Source organism: Capricornis sumatraensis, chromosome 23, assembly GCF_032405125.1.
Source record: "Capricornis sumatraensis isolate serow.1 chromosome 23, serow.2, whole genome shotgun sequence".
NCBI lineage: Eukaryota > Metazoa > Chordata > Mammalia > Artiodactyla > Bovidae > Capricornis > Capricornis sumatraensis.
This window is the reverse complement of record NC_091091.1, coordinates 51080772-51094358: the sequence shown is the minus strand read 5'-3', so window position 1 is coordinate 51094358 and position 13587 is coordinate 51080772. Positions and strand designations below refer to the sequence as shown.

Sequence of the window (13587 nt, the reverse complement as noted above, 5' to 3'; positions counted from 1 at the left end):
CGTGTCGGGGCTGTTGTGAACACTACCACTGTGAGTGACACCTGGGCACAGGCCTCCGCTTGAATCAGCTCTTGTCTTTTCCAGGTACGTGCCCAGGAGTGGGCCTGCAAGACCCGAGGTGGCTCTGCGTCTCATGTATAAGGAATCTCCATACTGTTCCCCACCGTGGCTGGCCCAGTTCACATTCCCCCTGGCAGTGGAGAAGGGTTGGCAACGGCTTCTCAGACGTGACATCTGAAGCACAACCAAAGAAAAAACAAGCAAACTGGACTTTATCTATGTTTGGAACACGAGGGCTTCAAAAAGACACTGTCAAGGATGTGAAAGACAGCGCAAAGAATGAGAGAAAACACTCGCCAATCATCTGTATGACAAGAATCTACACCCAGAATGTACACAAAAAAGTTCAACAATTAAAGAAAAAAATTTTTAATGGGCCAAAGATTTAAATAAATGCTTTTCCAAAGTAGGTAAACAAATAAACAAATACCCAAGAAGCACATGGCAGCGGGAGGAGGGACATTCAGGATCGTCAGTTGTCAGGGAAACGCAGATTAATGCGCTGCACGCCCAGCAGGGCGGCTAGACTCAAACAGACGAATAATAACAAGTGTCGTTTCTGGATGTGGAAAAACCGGAGCCCTTGTGCGATGCTGGTGGGAATTCAAAATGGTGCAGACGCTCGGGGAAACAGTCCGGCAGTTCCTCGAGAAGTTATGCACAGCTTTCCTATGACTCAGCAACTCCACGCCTGGATACACACCCAAGGGAGTCTAAAACATGTTCACACAAAACCTTACACACAAATGTTCACAGCCACATGGTTCACAAAAGCCAAACATCCATCAGCTGCTGGATGGACGCAGTGTGGCCTGCGCTTCTAGGAGGCGGCGCTCGGTCGTGGACAGGGCAGGCTCTGCTACACACACAACGTGGATGAGCCCTGACCACAGGGTAACAAAGAGGAGTCAAATCAGGAGTCCGAAGCCACGTGCAGGACGCGTCCAGAACAGGCCGATCCACAGACACGGGGTGGACCAGCAGAGGCCAGGGTCTGCAGCGCGGGGGCGGGGAGTGACCGCCGACAGTGCCCCGAGGGCAGGGCAGTGTGGCGGCTGCTCAGCCTGGAGAACACGTGAAAACGCTGAGCGGCGGGCGCAGGAAGAGCAGAACTCGCAGTGTCTGAAGTCTGTCTCAGCGTTTAGATGGTAATGTGTGAGTTAGTCAGTCGAGTCTGACTCTTTGCAACCCCCATGGGCTGTAGCCCGCCCAGCCCTTTGTCCATGGGATTCTCCAGGTAGGAATGCTGGACTGTGCGGCCATGTCCTTCTCCACAGATGATGATAACAGCAAATGAACGCCATCAGTGCAGACCTCCCAGCGGAACGACAGACCCTCCACTGTGGGAAACCTTCACAATACGTGGGCCACAGCCGGGGCGAGACCGGCGAGACCAGGCCTAAGGGGCCACGCAGGAGGCAGCCACCACGTCGCCTGCCCGAGAGCAAGCACAAAGGCCAGAGCACAGCACCCCAGGCGTGCTGAGCGGGTCTCCTGCGGAGCCAGGAGGGACCTCACCACCCGCTCGGGCTCAGCAGCACCTCACCAGGTCCTTACCAGGGACCCCGAGAGGAGGAGAGGCCACTCAGGGGCCCGAGGGTGCCAGGCTGGGGCTGCAGGGGCAGCAAGGAGAGGCCCAGCACTGGGGATGCTGAGTGCCTGCTCCCTGTGAGGTCGCGCAGCCTTGGGCCCTGGCATCTCCCGGGAGTGGGGACCCCACGAGGACAGGAAGAGCCTCGGCCGGGGCCCTGCGGGCTGGATCTTGCAGGGAGCCCAGAACTTGGCCGACAGAGGGCGCTGGGCTGCGGGGACGTGCCACCCGGGAGCAGCTCTGCCTTGAACAGTCCAGAAGCTCGAGGCCAGGCCCAGGGACTCAGCAGCCCGTCTGCAACAGGCAGGACTGCCCTGGAGGTGCCTCCACCCAAGCTCCACTCACCAGGACACACGGACGGACACGCAGCCAGGCTCTGGACGGGGCACTGCGCCCGCCCAGCCCGTTCCAGAGAAGCAGACCCAGTACAGGGGCGCAGTTTCATGGCCCCACCGGGCGGGCTCCGCCCAGCAGTTAGGGCTGCATTCTCTTACTAATCGTCAGAACCTTGCTTTGTGTCCACAGCACAGGTCTGTGGCGCAGCAGCTGTCCAAAACACTGAGGTCTCCCCAGGGTCCGTCTAGGCCAGCGGCTCGAAGGCAGCGCCCTGCAGAAAGCAGAGGAGGCGCTTCGGGGAACTCCGGGGCTTGCCACGGGACGTCCTTATGAAAAACAAACTCTCAGGATCATCACGGCACACAGACGTCAACTTCCCCCTGGAAGCTAGGACCAATTCTCAACTTTCTGAGTGGAGAGGTCACACGCTGGTTACTCCTTCTCCAAGAAAAATGGTTATGGGGGAGAGCCCCCCGTAAAGTCAGAGGTGTAGGTGAGAGCATAAAACAGACTGGTTTGGGGGTTAGATGCTCGGGAACAGGGGGTTTCCTGAAGATTGATCACGCCTTTGTGTATGCCAAGCCTCCTTCCTCATGACCTTTGCCATGGGTGGAGTTCCTCACGCTGGCCCCCGGCAACTCTGGGCTCCTTGGGCAGCCCTCGGACAGACCCCTGCACCTGGCGCACCTCCACGGGCCGGCAGTCTCCAGCGGCACCCCCGAGCGGTCAGAGCGTGCACCCTCCTGGGCCTGAGTCCCCGGGTCCTCCCCTTCCGCACCGACTCTTATCAGTTGTTAAACAGGCAGACGGGTCACAGGCAGCTCCCTAGAGGAGGGAGCCGACTGTCCACACCGAGGTCTGGCCCCCGCACATCCCCTGCAGGGCCCGGGGCCCAGCATGATCAGGTGCACAGACAGTTACCGTCCTGCAGTGCCGGCTTCCAGCTCACTGCCCATGCAGGCCAGGCCAGCCCACGTGGGCCACGTGGCCTCCCCAGCAGGCCCGCCTCCCCGCTTCCTGCACTGCTGCCACCTGCAACGGCCCCAGCGGCCACCCTGCCTGAGCTCGCGGCTGACTCGCGCGTCCCAGAGCCTTCAGCACCCGGCCCTGTGTCCCGGCCCAGGAGACGCTCCGTGGTCTCTGTGTCAGGGCGTCGCCCAAGCGAGTCACTGCCGAGGTCCCTGATGGTCTCCGGCTTGCACTCAGCAGCCGGGGCGGCCTGGGACCGCACACAAGCCGTGAGCCAGGGGGTCCGGGTCAGCGCACCCTCTGCCCTGTAAGCCAAGGGGGTCGGGAGCCCGGCCCCAGGGGGCGACGCCCAGGGGACGCACCAGCCCCAGAGGCCGTGTGCAGGTGGACCTGCGGGCTTCTAGAGCCTCCTGGACCCCAGGCCTCGGGACCCCCAGCACCTCCTCCAAACACTCCGCCCACTCCCAGAACACCCCTCCCAGACCCTGCCCCCCCAGGCCCCACTTGCCCCGCCTCTCCCGGCCACAGACCCCTGCTCCATCAGCCAAGGACGGGAGGGGCAGGCATGGGGTGTGTCGGGCCAGGGGCAGCTCAAAGGAGGCTGCCAGTTCAGAGAGGCCCAGAGGAGCTTTGGGGCTGGGCTGGTGGGAGTGAGGTGTGGGGAGGGGCCCGGGGCACCGCCTCCAGGCTCAGGCCCTGGGGGCGGGGCCCACCTGCAGGGTGCCCAGTGAGCTCCCCTGGGTGGGCAGCTGCGCTCACCACCCTCAAACACGAGCCTCTGCAGTGCGGGTGCCAGCGCATACCTGCGCTCAGAAGCTGGCCCCGAGGCCCGGGAGCCCCGGGCCACCCGCACCCCCTGCCCCGTGTCCCCAGCAGCCCCAGTGTCCCCAGGGCCACGTGCGCAAGGCCGAGGTCCTGGGGGCCGATGCTCGGCCACCGAGGCAAGCCGCCACCTGCTCTGCTGAGACAGCCCTGCGTCCGCCCCGCTGGCCAGCTCCCGCCACACGCCCACGTCCTGCCAGCTGCGCTGATAACCACGACCCCGTCCCTGTCGGCCTGCTGCCCCCCTGCCTGGGCCGCTCACCCTGCAGGCGGCTGGGAGGGAAGCAACCGCGCCTCAGCAAAAACAGGAAGTTACAACAGGTCTGCAAACTGTGACAGGGATGGAGGAGAAAACAAAAGCAGAGCAGCTGAGCAGCTGTCCCCAGACTTGCTGGCTACTCGGACAGACGCCGTTCTCAACAGAGTGAACCCAACTGAAGGGAAAGCCCACATCACCGCAAGTTCCAGCACAGCCACCACACGTCACATTCCGCCCTGTGGCGTGGGGCAGACAGCCCTGCCCTGGACCGGGCGTGTGCCCCCAAGACGCCCCAGCTAAGCCCTGGGCAGAAGAGACGCAGCTGGGGAGAGTGCCCGGGGCGCCAGCAGGCAAACCGGGACGGTGGGCCTCCCGGCCCTTCCTGGCGGTCTCCCGGTCAGCGGCCCCGGCGACACTGTGGGAGGAGCCCACGAGGGTGCTGGCAGCGCTGACGGCTGGAGCCAGGCTGCCCCCCACGACAGGGCTCACCGCGGGGCCAGAGCACCCCTGCCCAGCTCTCCAACACCCATGCGGACGCTGCCCCGAAGCCCCTGAAGGCGGGACAGGGGCTCGGAGCGGGGGTCTCAGGCCTCTGGCCCAGCCCAGGTGGACCCCAGAGCAGCCCCTCCAGGAGGGCTGCAGGGTCCTGAGCCCCCTCCCCAGGGACGCAGTCCCGAGCAGGGACAGCCATACCCCACGGGCCTCCGCAGAGGCCCAACGTGCAGAAATGACCACCGGGCCGGACACAGACGGCAAGAGGCCGGGCTAGGTTGGGGGCAGGCCTCTCGGAGCCTGAACACCTGCCCCCACACGGGGAGCAGAGGCAGACGCTATCCCTAAAGGGGGTGGCACAGGCCACAGGGCCGCCTCTTGCTCTTCCAGCACCAAGTGGCTGGAAATACAGGCACCTGCCCGCACCCTGCTGCCCTGCACAACATCGCCCTCCCGGCCCTCGAGCCCAGACGGGCACGGACAAGCCCGCAGGGCTGCCCCTGGGGCAGCTTCCCGGGGACCCTGAGCCCTGGGGGCAGGCGAGGCACCCGCAGGCCGGTCGGAGCTGACCCGAGGCCGCGCTGGGCTCACAGCCCCTCTGCCAGGAGAGAAGGCAGCGGGGCGGGCATGGGAGCCAGCCCCTAACCTGGGGAGGCGCACCCCGTGTCGGGGTCAGCAGGAGGGGGCGCGCCTGAGCCCTACCCTCGCACAGACTGAGCAGACCCCCCCGGGGCAGGGCACAGGACTCGGCCGGCACGCCAGCCCCGCAGGGAGGGGCGCTGTCCGTCACCCCCGGCCACAGCAGAGCCCCGGACGGCGGCCCCGCGCCCCCACAAGACACTGCTCAGAGGGGCGCCCAAGTCATGACCTACTGCTATCCGGACAAAGCAGGCCTCTCCTGGCTCCCTCTGCACCCCACACCCAGGGAGTGAGAAGCGTGACCCCCAAGGACCCACTGCCGTCCACACAGGCAACAGTTTGCCAAAAACCATCCGTGAAACATGGCAAACTGTCCACCTGTGTGGGACGCTGGCCGGTCTGTCCAGCCAGCAGAGCAGCGCTTGGCAGAAGGGCCCCAGACAGCCCGAGCTGTGGGACCCACGGTGACGACAGCTGGGGGTGAGCAGTTGGGGGCTCCGCCCCGCAGACGGCCAGGAGGGCTGGGCTTCAGGCTGGATGGTGGGGCACGGTGGCAAACGTTCATGCTCAAACCGGGGGCTCCACTCTCGCGGGGTGAGCTGCCGGATATTCGAGTCCGGTCTGCCCCGACAGCCACACCTGCACACCGAAGCGAGAACAGCTCTGACACTGGGCCCTGGTGCCCACACGGTGCCAGGCTGGGGGGCACTCACCTTCCCCAACTCAGCGGCCGCCCAGCTCTGACAGGGTCCTGCCAGCCAGTGGGCTGGCGGCAAGTCCGGTTCCACGGCCATCGGGGCGGGACCCCAAATCCCAGCCCCGCACCGCTGGTCAGAGACTAGCAGGCCTGATCACCCCAAAGCATGACGAAAGCCCAGAGCTTGTAATTAACGGGGGGGCAGAGAAGGTGGCAGAGAGCCGGGCAGTGACCTGTGCCGAGAGGGTGTGTGCTGCCACCCCAGGGACAGGGACTCCTGGCCTGATGCCAAAGCACGGAGACGGGAGGGCGCGCCCGCTGGAGGATGGGGGCGCGGCTGCAGGCACTCACAGGGCACGGGCTGGGGTCACGCGTCAGGGCCCCTGGGAAGGAGCACGTGAGTGTGCTGGGCCATCCTGCTGGCCACACCCGTGCTGAGGGACCCGCCAGGAAGCCTGAGCACACCCAGCCCAGGACACGGGCGAGGACAAGGCTGCGGCCCACCGAGGCCTTGTGGGGACGGCCAGGACAGGCCAGCCAGTGCCAGGGGCCCACACCCGCCGGGGCACCCCATCCCCCTACGACCCCCGGCGGCCACCGTGCCACTGTCCCTCCTCCCTGCCTGAGGCGCAAATGGCCCAGGGTCACGAGGACCCACGCTGACCCACGGCCATGCTCCCAAGACGGCTGGGCTTCTTACTCAAGGGAAAAGCAAAGCTCCGTGAGCCTGGGCAGTGCAGTGTGCGTCCCTGACGGTCAGGACCCCTCGCCCCAAGCGGGGACGGTCAGGATCCCTCGCCGTGTGCATCCCTGATGGTCAGGACCCCTCGCCGTGTACATGGCCGCCCACCCCGACCCGCTCCAGGAGCTTGGGGTCTGGTGCTGAGCAGGCGGCGTGCGGGGTCAAGTGCAGGGCGCCCCCACACCCTGCGGCCCTCGCTGCTCAGCCCGCTAGCCTCCTCCCGCGGTGCAGCCTGAGCCCCATGCCGCCCCCATCCCCGCACACGCAGTGACCCGAGGGGACCCCTGCCCCAGAGCCACGTCCATCTCCCAAAGAAAGAAGCCGGCAGTCCCTCGAGCTGCACTCACGGTTTGCTTTAGAAAACAGGTCTCATCACCAGAACTAAGTGGATGCAGGGACCACAACTGAAGCAGGGTCGGGAAGACCCTGGGAAGCCCGGGATGCTCCCCAGACAGAGGCCCACGTGCGCCCAGCCTCACCCAGATGGGCAAAGAAAGGGTGTCCCCACAGGCACAGGAACACACGGGCCACCCCCACCCTCCAAACCCAGAGTTACAGAAACCGTCACAGCAACAGCGCCGATGACGCCTCTCGTCACCTTGACAGCCAGCAGCCCCCCGCGCCTCAGCCGCACCAGGGAGCGGCCCGTCACCTCAACAGCCGGCAGCGCCGCGCCAGCCCCGAGCCTCAGCCGCACCAGGGAGCAGCCCTTCACCCGCACACATCACCGAGGGCAAGACCCCCAGCATCCCCTGGGGGGTGCCGTCCCGAAGCTCAGAGCCCGTGTCCCCCAGGGTGGGCCGTCCTGCAGCTCGGAGCCTTTCTCGGGGTGTACTGCCCACCCCGGCTGGCACAAGACCTCATGGCCAGTCACCCCTCGGGCTCATCAGCAGAGCACCCTGGGCCCCGGTCAACTGAGGCAGCTGCCTCCATGTCCACTAGGGAATGCGCCACAGTCTCACCCCTCCTCCCTCCCTCCCTGGGCCCACGACCAACCCCCTGAAACTCACTCAGGTGGGAAGGGGCCCCCGCCCCGCAGACACAGAGCGAGCAGGGCCGTGGCCCAGAAGACACAGAGCGAGGGGCTGAGACGCCCCTCAGACCCACCACTACCTTTTGGACGAGCCTCCCAGCCCAGGGCTGACCTCTACGCACCCGAGCCTATTCCTGGATGGGGCCCACCTCCCCGCAGAAGCTGCCACCCCGCTTCCCGCCCCTGCCCACCGGGGCAGGCACTGGGGGGTCCACACTGAAGGAGCTGTCCTGCCCCGGCTCCTCAGCAAGGCTCGCCCCCTCCCCTAGGCAGCCTCCCTGCTTCCTCACCCCTACTCCTGGGTCAGACGGCGGGCTCCATAAACGAGGGACGTCTCCTGGAAGGCAGGCCTGGTCCAAGTTCTGTAACTTCCGAATCAGACCTGGCACATGGTGGAATTGCTCCCAGCAGGGGCTTCCTTCCCAGAGGCAAACGGCCACCGGAGACGACCCCAGTCAGCAGCGGCAGCCCCTCCTCCACGGAAGGCTCGGTCTACGTGCCGACGGAGCTCACGACGCAGGCCCAGAGCCTGACCGCGCGGAAAGACGCGGCCTGAGAGGCAGCGGGTGTGAACACGCCCCAGGACCCCATCCTTCAGGGCTGCCCCCCGGCTGCCCCGCAGGGCTCACGCCACTGGGTTCAAAACACGCAAAACATCCACGATGTTAAAGCTGAGCAGCATCTCTGCCACAGCAGCCTCCGCCCTCCCCCAGAGTCTGCAGCCCTGATAAAGCAGGAAAGGCCGCAGGTGACCGTGCGCAGCAGGGGCCAGCAGGGATGGTGGCAGACAGAGAGGGCAGGGACACCTGCGGACAGACGACGGGCTGCAGACCCGAGGCGCACCGCGGTGGTGCAGGCACGGCCTCCTGACCTGGGGGAGCAGCCCCGAAACCCCGCCAGGCTGAACCCCACCACCCTGGAGCCCGGCGGGACCCCATCTACAGAGAGACCCAAACTCAGGCACACAGACCAAATTCCCACAAGGGAAGTACGCAGAGGTCCCAGGTCAGAGGCGGTGACACCAGAAGGACACGGAGACACCTCCCCGCTGTCCGTCTCTCCCCCACGGCCGTCCCCACGCTGCCAGGGGGCTGGGGGAGGTCTGCAGAGAGGCCCAGGGCTCAGCCTCACCCTGGCCGGCTCCACAGCCCTCGGGGGCCTCGGGGCTTAAGGGACAGCACAGGAAGCACCGCCTCTGAAACTGAGACGCGCCACCGTCCACGAGGAGATCTGGCCACCGGTCCTCAGCTCCAGCCAGAGGCTCTGGCCCTTCCCTGGGGTTGGGGTCTCCTCCTGCCTCCTGAGCGTCTGCGTAGAGAGCTTGTTAAAGACCAGAGTCCAGAGAGACGAGCTCCCGTGAGGCAGGAGTGAGGAGACGTGCTCCTGGGAGGCGGGGGAGAGGCCCAGCACAAGACTTTGAGAAAAGACAGGGGCCACTGGGTGCTGGAGGGTGTGGAGAAATCGCAGCCCTCGAGCTGGGCTGGTGAGGACGCAGAGCGCGCGACGCTGCAAAACGGCCGGCAGTTCCTCCAAAGGCTCAACGCGAGTCACCACAGGCCCGGCCGACCCCCGTCCCAGGAACGGGCTCAGGAGAAGCAGAATGTGCGCGGCAGGGCGCCCGGACACCCAGCGCCAGCGGGGAGCAAACACGGCCGGACGGCAGAATGGTCCTCGGCCACCAGAGTGACTGACACGCTGACATCCAGCTGCTGAGCTCTGAAAACGCCGAGCCAGCTGTTTTACAAACTCACGTGAGACCCCCAGGACGGGCAGAGGCACAGAGACAGGAAGCAGACAGGGGGTGACCAGGCGCTGGGGGCTTCTGGGGAGACGGCGAGAATTAGGGGGAGGGGGCAGCTCAGGTGTATGGGGTGTCCTTCCCAGAAAACACGTTTACACCGACTGTGGGGACAGTCACACAGCTGTGTGACACCAGAAACCGCTGGGCTGCACACCTCACAGGAGTGAGGTCCGTGAACGTGAATGACACCTTGGTGAAGCCATCGCCAAATGCAACTCCTCGAAGAAGTGGGAGGACTCCCCCCGTCAGAGCAAGCGAGCGGGCCAGGACCAAGGCCGCCCCGCACGAGGCCCCCGCGGGGCCCCCGCACCCTGGGTTGGAGGGGGCAGCCCTGCACACAGGGCTGGGGAGGCAGAGACAGAGCTGGAGGGGGACCCAGGGCAGGGGGCTTTCAGGACGGAATGGGAACGGGGCTACAGAGCAAACGGACGGTGCTGGAGGGAGACGCACGAGTGAGTGAGGCGCCCAGCCCGGTGCAGGGGCTCCCAGACCCCGACGCACAGCCGGCGGCAGCCCCAGGTCCGGGCACAGAGAGGGCTGCTCCTGAGCAGACCAGGGGAGATGGGAAGCAGCTCAGGAAGGAAAGCGGCCGGGAAGGCACGGCAGGACCGGTGCTCCAGGCAGACACCCAAGAGCGAGCCGCGCTCTCAGAACCCCGCTGTTGGCTTCATCTCCCTCCCAAGAAGCAGCCTTACCATGTAAGGGTGGGACCGAGCTCTCAAGCCACAGCTACAAGAATCCACCTTCCCAGCTAACTTCTGGCAAAAAACAAGCCCACCACGTAAAGAACCAAAAGCTAGCAACCTCACTTGTCTAAAAGCCAGCCATCTCAAGCAAAGCAGTCAGGGGAGGAGCGCTTGCCAGCAAGCAGCTGGGGACAGCAGGAGTCCAACCGGCGACTGCAGAGAGCCCTGGGCTCCCTGGGGACACGCAGAACAAGCGGGCAGCGCAGCCAATGCCAGGCCCCAGCCGGGGGGCAGCCCCCCGCTGCAGGCTCGCCCCCAGCCAGGACGGAGGCCCTGGGTCCAGCAGCTTTGTCCACAGCAGGACAACACGAGGGCTCACGCTCGTCTCACCATCTCCTGCGTGGCCGGCAGGGCCTGCCAGGGCTGTGACTGGCGAGGACACCTTCCTTCTAAGAGCACCTTCAGCGGGCTCAGTTTCCGCCATCCTGTCTCTCTGGACTGACCGGTAGGGGCTGGCCGAGGACTCTTCGGGCGCTCCTTAATTGAGCGGGAAAAGTGCGAACCACTGTACTGTGGACTCTGCCCACCCCCTGGTGTATAGCAGCGCACAGTGGGGAGCAACCCGGGGGCCTGTCGGGGACAAGGTGCTGAGCCATCCCAGACCCGAGGGAACCCAGAGGGCAGGCGAGGACACAGCCGACCACAGACAGGACGCTCTGCGGGTCGCAGGGGGTTAGGCACAAGCCACGTGGAAGTTTACACCCAGCGCTCCAGGGGGTCACGGCTGGACGAGGAGGGGCAGCCAGGGGAGCTCACGGGGCTGCACAAGCAAACACAGTCACCTGTCGCTTGAGCACGAAAGGAGAATTCGCCCACCCCAGAAGGGCCATCCCCCACCCGCCCGCATCCCCCAGGAGGGGGCCGACGCCGCCCACCGCGCGGCCCAGCCACGCGGCGGAGCGTGGTTTCCAGATGATGACACTGGGCCGTCTGAACAGCGTCAGTGTGCAGGGAGCACGCCACAAGACAGAGTCACGGAGCAGCCCTCCTGAGGCCTCCTACGAACCGAAGAGTCAACGCGTCCTTCACTCAGGCATCGGCTCCTTTCCCCCGCCAGGCTCCGGGGACGGGCCCATACCCACCCCTGCTTTCTCCAGGCCGCTGAGGAGGGACAGTCCCCAGCCAAGTTGCGCACATTAAGAAAAGACGTGGATGAGGACAGATACGTCTCTCCTGGCCCTTGAGTCGAAAGCCACCGAGCAGAATTAACCTGTGCACTGCTTACCAAGACAAAGGCTCCTTCGTGATACAAACAAGACGCAGCACTCCACACAGCCTTTCAGAAGAATGGAAAGCCGGAGAGAGTCTGGTGCTAACCAAAAGCAAACCAAGTGAGCCACTTTAACGTCCATGGAGGGAAGCGTGTGTATACAGCTGAAACACAACAGAAATGCTAGAACTCGGAATCAAAAGATTATTGGGAAGAATGTCTGCACAGCAAAATTCTCTTCCCTTTGAGACTGAAATACCCCACCGTGCTTAATTTTCCTGACATTTCTGAGGCTCTGAAGCCACAGCTAACGGATCTGGATCATCTGAGTAAAACCATGTTAGAGTGGATGTTACTGGAAAGCCAAGAATAGAATGCTAAATATACAGACACACACCCAGACCAGGCACTTTTGTAGAAAATGATCAAACGTGAAACTAGATAGAGTGTCCTGTCCATGCCAGAGAGCAGGCAGCTCACCTCCAGCAGGGAAGTGCAAAACATCGCGCCTGGAAGCTAAAACAAGAAAAACGCAAAAATAGCGCCTACCTTTGATTAATAAAATCACTCCTCGCCTGTGCATGAACTTAGCCTAAGAAACACCTCACCGATGCTCACTGCCAGCCAGCAAAGGAAGGCAGGGGTGGAAGGCATGTTTGCCCATGGTCTGCTTGGTCAAGCGGCTGCCCCACTGCTCACCTCCGCGGGGGTGGGGGGGGGGGTGTAGTGCGGGGCTCCCTGGAGCTCCATCTGGGCCATCACCCTCTTTTCCTAAACAAGCATGCCACTTGGAGCCGCATTCTGCTTTATTTGGGCTGGCAGGGTAAGTGCCAACAGCAGGGTGGCACCGCGGCTGCAGCGTGAACTGGGTCAGCCAGGCCCGCCTCCGGAGCCGGGGAGCACCAGACCTTGGCTGAGCCTTCAGTGGCCTCGGGCGCCGGGTGGGAGGCCCCAGAAGGTAAAGGCCTTGGACAGTCAGCATCCTTTTTCTGGCCTTGAAAAGCTTCTCTCATCTTTCTCTTTAACAGGCAAGAAACGTAAAGTCCTCCAGGCTTTCAACAGAAGCCCCTTGTTTGAGAACTAGAGAGATACTAAGTTACAAGGTAAAATGAGGGCGCCCTCACTTGGGGGCAGCCACAGGCGGCTAGGCAGGGAGACAGGTAGACCGGCAGAGGCCAGGGCCATGGACTGGAGAGTTGGGAGTCAGCGGCCAGAAGTCAGGGATTGGGCCCAGGAGACACGGGCTGGGGTCTGGGAACCAGCGTTCAGGGTCAAGCTTCCTGGGTCAACATTGGGTACCAGGGTGTGGGGCCCTGGAACTGGGGTTTGGGGTCAGGATTTGGGGACCCTGGACAGGGATCAGGACTAGGACTTAGGGACCTGGGTTCAGGGGCTGGTCTCCGGGTTCAACCCATGGAGTCTGAAGGCTGGACCTGGAGACCAGGATTCCAGGGACGGGGCTAGGCTCCCGGGTCCAGCGCTCAAGTCTGTGCCTGGGTGCCAGGGATCCGGCCCGAGTCCCGAGGTCCTGGGGCTCAGGACTCGGGGTCTGGGTCCTGGGACTTCGGGCTTCGGGACCGAGATCCTGGTCCCGGGGCTCAGGGTCCGCGGTCCGGGGGTCCGGGATCCCGGGTCCGGCGCCACACTTACGTCGTCGAAGAGCGAGCCCACGTTGGCCGTGACCAGCAGCACCGCGGTGCCCGGAGCAGCCGCCTTGCCCGCCATCGCGGCCTGGGCCGGGGCAGCCGCTCTCCGGAGCCGGCCGGCCGGGGTCTCCGCGCGCCGCGGCGTCAGCTGCGCCGAGGGCCGGCCCCGGGGCGCATCGCGGGCTCGGCCGGTCGGGCCGGGCCGGGCCGGGGTCCAGCCGCGCTCGCTCTCGATCTCCGCGGCCCCACGCCCGTCGCTCTCCGCCGGCGATCACCGCGGCCCGGGCGCAGCCATTAGATTCGCGGCCGCCGGAGCTCCCGCAGCGCCACCGCCGCCGAGAGCAGAGGCGAGGCCCGCCCGGGCCGGGGGCGGGGCGAGGGCGGGGCGAGGGCGGGGCGGGGCCTGCGGAAGGTGGAACGGGGTACGAGGGGCGGGGCCTGAGGGGGCGGGGCGGGCGCTGGGGAGGGGAGGGGCATGAGGGCGGGGCGGGGCTGGGAAGGGGAGGGGCGTGCGAGGAGGGCGGGGAGGCCATGGGAGGGGCGG

At 65.0% G+C, this 13587-nt stretch overlaps 1 protein-coding gene across 2 annotated transcripts in view; it reads right to left on the bottom strand.

Annotated features, from left to right (window-relative positions):
* Positions 1-13122, bottom strand: part of INPP5A (inositol polyphosphate-5-phosphatase A) — a 153786-nt gene extending 140664 nt beyond the window's left edge. For both annotated transcript variants that reach the window (XM_068961351.1, XM_068961350.1), the window contains exon 1: positions 13048-13122. In XM_068961351.1, the coding sequence (XP_068817452.1) occupies positions 13048-13122 (75 nt within the window). The remainder of the gene's footprint in view (positions 1-13047) is intronic.
* Between the last annotated feature and the right edge of the window lie 465 nt (positions 13123-13587).